Source organism: Lipotes vexillifer, unplaced genomic scaffold (genome assembly GCF_000442215.2).
Source record: "Lipotes vexillifer unplaced genomic scaffold, Lipotes_vexillifer_v1.1 scaffold618, whole genome shotgun sequence".
Lineage (NCBI taxonomy): Eukaryota > Metazoa > Chordata > Mammalia > Artiodactyla > Lipotidae > Lipotes > Lipotes vexillifer.
In genome coordinates, this window is record NW_006799025.1 from 1,971,876 (window position 1) to 1,981,498 (window position 9,623).

At 40.1% G+C, this 9,623-nt stretch overlaps 1 protein-coding gene across 2 annotated transcripts in view; it reads left to right on the top strand.

Annotated features, from left to right (window-relative positions):
* The window catches only part of AASS (aminoadipate-semialdehyde synthase), a 67,327-nt gene extending 60,047 nt beyond the window's left edge, over positions 1 to 7,280 (top strand). Inside the window, exons 20-24 of one of the 2 annotated variants that reach the window (XM_007471297.1) lie at positions 1,301 to 1,396; positions 3,537 to 3,652; positions 4,316 to 4,404; positions 4,915 to 5,091; positions 6,795 to 7,159. In XM_007471297.1, the coding sequence (XP_007471359.1) occupies positions 1,301 to 1,396; positions 3,537 to 3,652; positions 4,316 to 4,404; positions 4,915 to 5,091; positions 6,795 to 6,913 (597 nt within the window). In that variant the 3' untranslated portion in view covers positions 6,914 to 7,159. Of the gene's footprint in view, positions 1 to 1,300; positions 1,397 to 3,536; positions 3,653 to 4,315; positions 4,405 to 4,914; positions 5,092 to 6,794 lie in introns of both variants that reach the window. The other variant, XM_007471296.1, reaches the window with a different exon arrangement.
* The last annotated feature ends 2,343 nt before the right edge of the window (positions 7,281 to 9,623 follow it).

Here is a 9,623-nt window from a genome sequence, read left to right on the forward strand (position 1 = left end):
AGAGCAAATGAATTTTGATTCTTTAATTAGTAACTTTGAACAGTTTGAATACTACAGCCGTTCAGACATGTGAGAATTCACGCATTAAATTGTGAAACATCCAGCGGCAACAGGAACTATTTTATATCTTAATAATTTCCCTGCTTCCTGAAATAATTTCCTGCCCTCCTCCTCCCCCCACCTGCTGTCTCTCAGTTGCAGTGGCTATAAAGCTCCTTATTTTGGCTTTCCCATCCCCCCTCCCTCCCGGCCCCCAGCGTAACTTGCTCACAGGAGAACATACATTGTGATCTTCCTTCACTTCATCTTCATTCAGAATCTATTCATCCAGTCATTTGTTCTCTTTCAGCATATTGGAATGATGGATAATGGGGTGAGGACATGGGGATGGAGGACACACATACACATACTTTCTATGCCTGCAGTTCAGCAGCTGAATAGACAATTAATTACAGTTTGTGTTAAGTGCCATCACAGAGGTATGTACAAAATGCTACAGGAATACAGAGAGGACGGGAGTGCCCACTCACCTAGGGAGCTCAGTATGTGTGCTGAGCCGGGTCTTAAGAGAAAAGTAAACAGTTCATAGATGAGAAAGAGGGGTTGCCACGTTCCAAGCATGGGAGCAGTGTGCACCGAGCCCCAGGTCTCTGAAAGAGCACAGCGGCTTGTTTGGAGGATGGTGAGTGGTGGAGACGATGATTAGTGAGTCAGGCTGGAGGGGTTTATTGGGATGGGTTCTACATAACAGCGCCAAGAACCTCGGCCTGTCCTGTAGAGAATGAAGGACATGTGAGGAATTTTTATCAGCGTGATGGCATTTTAGAAATACCTCTCTGATGCCTGCCTTTTCCCCTTGCTCCTTATATACATTAGGATAATGGCTCTTAATCAGTAGGATGGATTATCTTAGTTGGGAGATATTCTTACAAGCTCCTTCTTCCATTATAAGAGAGAGAACAACTATTCTATTAAATACAATTCTGCTGACCTGAGCATGTAGCACAAGATGAAATTTTCGCTTATGCCGTCAGAAAACACCACTCGCATGTTACCCAGAAACAAAAGTAAAGACCCAAGTTTTGCAAAGGGCTCTTGTGTAAACCAGTGGAATTGTTGTGACACTACTGATTTTGGTTTGAACCCGAGGGTGGCTGCATCAATACTAGCAATACAAATGGCTATTTTCAGTCTGTTTTCTAAATGAATTACAAAAATAGGTCCTTATTTTCAAAAAATTAAAAAAATGTTTTTCTTTGAAGACAAATTTTTATATATTGCTTAATAACTCTTGTTACAGGGATATGCCAAAGCCTTGAATGGATTTGTAAAATTGGGTCTTATAAACAGAGATGCATTTCCTGCCCTTCGACCTGATGCCAATCCGCTCACCTGGGTGAGTGACTCCGGAATTATACATTGTCTGCTGCTCTTCAGAAGTGCTTTCTGAGGGCTTCCCTGGTGGCGCAGTGGTTGAGAGTCCGCCTGCCGATGCAGGGGACACGGGTTCGTGCCCGGGTCCGGGAAGATCCCACATGCCGCGGAGCGGCTGGGCCCGTGAACCATGGCCGCTGAGCCTGCGCGTCCGGAGCCTGTGCTCCGCAGCGGGAGAGGCCACAGCAGTGAGAGGCCCGCCTAACGCAAAAAAAAAAAAAAAGAAATGCCTTCTGAAATGGTCAGGTTTGAACGTGGGTTTTTGGACCAGCAAAGAACCCATTCTGTGGCTTATGTGCAGGAAGTTAAGTCCTAGCCCGAAACCCCCCTTTCCAAACTTCATTGTTTGGGGAGGATGGAGAGGACACGGAGGCTGACTCTCGGGGCCTGTTTCCTGCAGCAACTTCTACCACTTGATTGCTCCCTCAGCCCTGAGCAGAGATGGGCTTGCTCTCTGCATTGTGCTCTGGGCTCTGCCGCTTGTCTAAGTGGTGGCCCCATGACAGGAGTTAAGCTTGGGCCTCCTGAAACTGAGAAAGCAGGAGAGCTCCTGGTGGTATCGCAGAACTAGATGTCCCAGTGCCCGAATCCCATTTGTTCTTTTATTTGACAATTTGTAACCATGTGTAATCTGAGTTTTTAATTACTGAGTTTATGCCCATATCTGTGTTGTATTAAAATCTAGAGCTTCCACTAACTGCCAGGAATTAACTTGTTACCAGCTGGTCATTCAACTTAAATTAATGTGCCCATATTCCAATAGAAATGCTAGAAATTTATCACAAAGAGAAAAGAATCAATACTGCTAATCCCATTAAGTATCCTAAAGAAACTTGGATCTTGGGTATTCTGGTTAGCCAGTTGCTTTTTTTAAAAAAAGTAATCAATTATTTATTTATTTTTGGCTATGTTGGGTCTTCGTTTCTGTGCGAGGGCTTTCTCCAGTTGTGGCGAGCGGGGGCCACTCTTCATAGCAGTGCACGGGCCTCTCACTGTTGCGGCCTCTCTTGTTGCGGAGCAGAAGCTCCAGACGCGCAGGCTCAGTAGTTGTGGCTCACGGGCCTAGTTGCTCCGTGGCACGTGGGATCCTCCCAGACCAGGGCTCGAACCCATGTCCTCTGCACTGGCAGGCAGATTCTCAACCACTGAACCACCAGGGAAGCCTGCCAGTTGCTTTTAAATTCAGTTCTTTTGTGTATCTGAGAGTCTTTTCAATCTAAATTTCAGATTTCATAAATTTACTTGTTGGACAGGAGTGAATAAATATCCATAGTGAATCTGATATTGAGGCAGTATGATTGGGAAGGTTGGTGCAGGCATTCTTGGGGCTGGTTCCCTTGTCTTGGTAGCTACAGTCTAGAACAGGGGCTGGCAAACTTTGTTTTTTGGTAAAAGACCAGATTGTAAATTTTTCAGGCTTTTATGGGTCATGTGGTCTCTGTCAGGCTACTCAGTTCAGACTGCTCGTAAACAAATGAGCATGGCTATGTTCCAATAAAACTTTTTATTTACAAAACCAGGTGGTGAGCTCAATTTGGCCTGTGAACTAGTTTGTTGATCCTTAATGTAGAGCATAACATTTTCCTTGGGAGCCTGGAAAAAGTCTTGTTTAGAAATTAGAAAAAGCCATGACCACTGTTTAAGTGCTCGTCCTTTGAGATTTTATTATCTGCACAATCTTCCTCATTTCTTGAACCTACAAAAGAACTCTAGTTGCTACTAGCAACCACAGCAATAAGCCTCTTTCACTCTATCCTGGCCAAAACTGACTTCTAGACGGTGAGGGATAATGAGGGATAAGGTGATGGAGAGGACCTGCAAAGGTAGTCAATGTGATGGTAAATATGGTATCACCTTTTTGGTATTGATTTGGTGTCATGACTCTTTTATTGCTGAAATATCATTCTGAAATACCCATTTATTGATGTGTGGGTGTGCAGCTGTGTGTATGCACATGTGTGTGTGACAATTTACTATTTCTAATTATTTCTAATTTAAAATTTGAGGTTCTTTTGAGGTCCAATGTCTTAATAGGATAATTTCTCAACTCATTTTTTATTTTATTTGGAGCTTAGAATTTGTATCTTTGTTTTTCTAACCAGAAAGAACTCCTCTGTGATCTAGTGGGAATTTCACCCTCCTCCAAGTGTGATGTGCTTAAGGAAGCTGTCTTTAAGAAACTAGAAGGAGACAGTACCCAGCTGGAGGCTGTTGAATGGTAGGTACCCACCAGTCTACCAAGAGTAAAATACTGGATCAATGATTACTTAGTGCTTTCTAGTCAAAGAAAAGTCAAGATAGAAGCAAACATTTTACATTGTCTTTGATTAATTTGCTGCTCTCATGTTGGCCTGTTGTAGAGAGATTACCACGTACCATGTTCATGTGGGGATAAAAAGTAGGTAAAGCGAGAAATTCAATGGCAATTATAACTTGGGAAATACTTATTTTTGAGCAGCTTCACTACTCAGTTCCTGAGAAAGGTGGGATATTTTTTCTCGCCTGTAGGACATTCTCCCAGTCTTCCTTTAACTACTTTAAACACTTATTCATGTGGCTGTGGCCCATTCTGCTGGTATCCTTCATGTGGGAGAACTAACCTGTAAATTAATCTCGTGAAAAGCTTTGCAACAGTGTGTACTTACAATGCATCAGGTCTAGCTCCAGGCAACGCTCCTGGGAGAGTCTGGGGATGATTCTAAAGGTTAAAACATTACTCTCGTTATTATTATTTTACAATAACTTGAGAGTCCTATAACTTGAACTGTCATCTTGTGATTCTGCCCTTTCAAGATAAAATCCAGTGAGCGTTCCTTTCTGCTTCCCAACTGAGCATATGTACAGGACTTGAACTAATGCAGCCATCTCTCGTGCTTCTCAGGTTGGGCTTACTTGGGGATGAACAAGTCCCTCGGGCAGAGTCTCTCGTGGATGCACTCTCCAAGCATTTGGCCATGAAGCTTTCCTATGGTAGGCCATGGGCTATTGGCTAAACATCCCAGCAGAGGAATCATAAGAACCAGTGACTTAGACTGAAGGGTGGGGGCTACACAGTGGGAATGGGGAAAGAGCACTTGGACTATTTTTCCAGAGGGGAGAATAAGAGAACTATTAAGTAAGAGTGAACTTGGGTAATATGGCAAAGGAAAAAATCATTAGTTTTACTTTTGATTTTTGACACATTAAGGACATGCTGAAGGGGCGTTTTGGGGAGAAGCAGGGATGGCCTCCATAGTAGTACCCTCGTGTCTGTAACCAGGTTATAGTGGTACCCACCTAGACAGAGGAACCTGGTTAGAGTTATCATTTCCTTGAATTTCTAATTTGGTCTTTGGGCTAAAAAGCAGTGTACATAATTGTTTAAGGATATACATAATGGGAAGGGAAGCGAGAGCAGAAGGGCAGGCGCAGGGGGAAGATGTACGATACTGGAGGTGTAATGATAGTGACATTTTAAACTGTATGTTTATTTATTTTAAGGCCCTGGAGAGAAAGATATGATTGTGATGAGAGACAACTTTGGAATCAGACATCCTTCTGGACATTTAGAAAATAAAACTATTGATCTTGTGGTTTACGGGGATGTCAATGGTTTTTCAGCTATGGCTAAAACTGTGGGGTTACCCACTGCTATGGCAGCCAAGATGTTACTTGATGGTAAGTTCTTTCATTGGGGGACCAAGTTTGTCTCCATATTATCTCCAAGTCATTCAGGGCCTGGATATCATATAATTAGTCTTGAGCATGACAGTGGCTTTCACTAAAAGTGAGCCAGTTCAGAAGATCTAAGGGCTGGCTGACTGGGAGATCACCTTGTGATGAGTAAAAAACCTTGGCTTTGGAGTTAGACCTGATTTCTGTCCCGGCTCAGTCGCAGGATGACTGAGTGATGGGGTGCAAGTTACTTAGCATCTCTGAGTCAGAGTTCCTTCATCTTTAAAGTGGGGATTGTCATGACTAATTCATAGGGTTGTTGTGACACTAAAGTGAAATAATACATAAAGCTCCTACCACATAGAGGGGTTCCCCAGGGAATGTTAACTGCCTTCTTTTCTTTCCTTATTTTTTTGTATTTTTGGGGTAACACTGAAATAGCAGAGGGTATTCATTTCCAGATCTTCAAAAATATAGGCCACATTTTATTAATCCTCATGTCTCAACATACTATCAATACTAAATATATATTTTGAACTAAATGAATTCAAATTTCAACTCTCCACTCTCCCCTTAAGATGATGTTTGCATTCAATAAGCATTATCTCTGAATATGACACCCCATTTGGTCCCTGTGAAGGTGTGAGGGGAGTAAAAAACACCAAAACACATAAATGGGAAATAATGGGGAAAAAATCTACAGTATCATATTAGCTAATATCAAATTAAACCACCTAGGGCTTCCCTGGTGGTGCAGTGGTTGAGAGTCCGCCTGCCGATGCAGGGGACGCGGGTTTGTACCCCGGTCCGGGAAGATCCCACACGCCGCAGAGCGGCTGGGCCCGTGAGCCATGGCCGCTGACCCTGCGCGTCCGGAGCCTGTGCTCCGCAGCGGGAGAGGCCACAGCAGTGAGAGGCCCGCATAACATATCGCAAAAAAAAAAAAAAAAAAAAAAAATTAAACCACCTACTTAGTTATTGAGGAACCAGAGTGAAGAAGTGATGAGGGATGAGGGCATCATAGTCTTTAAGGAAAGTGCCCAGATTTACTCTTTCAGCCACCCTAACAGATGCCAGTGCCCAAATAACCAGATTGGCTTTAATTTCATTCTGTTGGTGTTATGCTTTTTAAAAAATGACATCAGCAAATAAAGGAGACCAGTTAGGTTGACTACTTTCTTATTAGACTTTATTCTCTGATTTGGTAGTTAATGCAGTTAAGTGTATAAATTCAGACTCTGTCCCTAACTCCAGCTGTGCTTTCAAGTAACTGCTTTTTCTTACAGTGTTGATTAAGTAATAATTAAAAAAAAAATTTATTTACGTATTTATTTTGGCTGTGCCGGGTCTTAGTTGCGGCACACGGGATCTTCATTGCGGCATGTGGGCTCTTAGTTGTGGCATGTGGACTTCTTAGTTGCAGCATGCGAACTACTAGTTGTGGCATGCATGTGGGATCTAGCTCCCCGACCAGGGATCGAACCCAGGTCCCCTGAATGGGGAACGTGGAGTCTTACCCACTGGACCACCGGGGAAGTTCCAAAGTAATAATTTAGTAGGGGACATTTAAGCTGCTATTTTGAAAAATCCCTAGGCCCCCAACAATTTGTTGACTCACAGTTTACTGCTCTATGGAGACTTTTGCTGTAGAAGTTAACCTTTCATACCATCTTTAAAATGGTAACTACAAGTTTATTTTCTTCTAGGTGAAATTCAAGCTAAAGGCCTGATGGGGCCCTTTTCAAAGGAGATCTATGGACCAATATTGGAGCGAATTAAAGCAGAGGGCATTATGTATACTACACAGAGCACAATCAAACCATAATTGAGAATTATATTTTTTTTATCTTCCCAGCCAACACAGCTCTGAACTTTTATGCAACAAACATGCTTGCTAATGTGATATTTTAAAACATAAAACATGATATGTTTTGATTAAGTCAATACAATGGTGTTTTTGAAATATAAATCTCTATTGTAATATGAAAACATTTGGAACAAGAGATGCCGGTAATTACCAGGGAACTTTAATAATTCTATCATGTAGTTTTTCATGTGTGTGTAAAAGTGACAGTGATTGTACTACTTGTTAATTTATTATGCAACTTTTTTCTTACAAGAATATATTTTCTGATAATTAGCAGATGAAGTTTTATCTTTTTAGTAAGAAAAAATTTCTTCATGCAGCTTTATTTTTCTTTTGCTTTTATTTTTCAAACTGATTCAGTTGGATGCTTTTAGATTACCAAAGCTTTGCGATAATACTATTTTATGCCTTTTTGTAAAATCATGATTCATTTAGAAAGTGACATTTCTTATAGCTTTCTTTTAATGTTTGGAGAAGGAAATAGGTAAGACTAAATCAAAATCCTCATGGTCACCTCATTAGGCACAGGAAAAGCATTAACAAATCCAACACACTTTTATGATAAAAACACTCAACAAACTAGGAATAGAAGGGAATTCTTCAACCTGATAAAGGGCACCTATGAAAAAACCATAGCTAGTATCATAGTTAATGATGAAAGACTGAAGGATTCCCTCCTAAAATCAGAACAAGACAAGGATGTATACTCTTGCCATTTCTATTCAACTTGTACTGGAGGGCATAGCTGGGCAATGAGGCAAGAAAATGAAGTAAAAGACATCCAGATTAGAAAGGAAGATGTAAAACTATCTCTAATGTTATACAAAGAAAATTCAAAAGAGTAAGAAAACATTAGAACTAGTACATGAGTTCAGCAAAGTTACATGATACAGGATTAATATTCAAAAATTGATTGTATTTGTATACAATATCAATGAATGAAGCAAAAGTCATATTAAGAAAACAATTCTAAGAAAAAGTGTAAAATAGGAATAGATTGAGAGTCCAGAAATAACTCATATTTACAGTCGATTGACTTTTGAAAAAGGTGCTAGGACAATTCAATTGAGGAAAATAATCTTTTCATCAAATTGTGCTGAAACAACTGGATAGCCACATACAAAAGAATAAAGTTGGACTCCCTACCTCACAGCACATATAAAAATTATCTCAAAATGGACCAAATACCTAAATATGAGAGCAAACACTATAAAACTTTTAGATGAAATCATAGGTGTATGACCTTGGATTACGCAGTGCTTTCTTAAATAAATGACACCAAAAGCACAAGCAGTGAAAGATAAATTGGGTATCATCATGATTAAAAACTTCCGTGCTTCCAAGAATACCTCAAGAAGGCAAAAGACAACCCATAGAATGAGAGAAAATGTTTGCAAATCATATACCAAGTGAGAAAAGAACTTGTACTTAGAATAGGTAAAGAACTACTATATTCAAGAAAACGTCAAAGAGCCCAATTAAAAAAAAAACAAAGGATCGGAATTAACAGTTCTCCAAAGAAGACATACAAAAGGCCAGTAATCACATGAAAAGATGCTTAACATACATTAGCTATCAGGGAAATACAAATCAAACCTACAATGAGATACCACTTCAAAGTCACCAGGATAGCTACTGTGAAGAAATAATAACAAATGCTGGTGAAGATGTGGAGAAATTGGAACCCTCATAAACTGCAGGTGGAAATATAAAATGGTACAACTGCTTGGAAAAACAGTTTGGCAGTTCCTCAAATGGTTAAACATAGAGTTACCGTATGATCCAGTAATTCCACTCCTTGGTATTAGAGAAATGAAAATATGTCCACACAACAACTTGTAAACAGATGTTCTTAGCAGCATTATTCATAACAGCCAGAAATCAAAACAAGTCAACTGCCCATCAAATAATAAATGAATAAACAAAATGTGGCATATCCATACAATGGAATATTATTTGGCAATTAAAAAGAGATTAAGTACAGATGCTTGCTACAACATGGATAAACATTAAGTGAAAGAAACCAGGCATGAAAAGCCACATATTGTATGATTTCATTTGTTTGAAATGTCCAGAATAGTCAAATCTCTATATGGAGAAAGTAGATTAGTGGTTGCCTAGGGCTGGGGGGTTTGGGGGCAAGTGGGAGTGACTGCTAATGAGTTTGGGGGTTTTTGGGGGGAGGTGAAAATGTAGAGTTGATTGTGGTAATGGAGGTGCAACTCCGTGAATATACTAAAAATCACTGAATTGTGCACTTTGTGTGAATTGCATGCTGTGTGAATTATGTATCAAGATGTACAAATAAAACTTTTTTTCTCCTTGGAGGAAAGAAATGTTTCTCTTTAGGGATATAAATTAAACTTTCTGAGGGACTGTGCTCATATTCTGACATATGAAATTAATTGTGCCATCGAAATAAGCAGGTATTATATGTGGGACATATGGCAGTTGAGAAAATCATCTATGCTTTTGGAAAAGAATCAAAGTTGAATACGACCTGGTCCCACCTGCCAAAAATATCAATAATGGAGATCAATAATCTATTAACAAGTAAAGACATAACTGTTATGCAAGTTTTTTGTTTTTAACCACAACATTGATTTTAACATAATCAATTAAGAAATAACACTTGTGTTGCATTGATTCCCCCCCCCCCCCCCCCCTC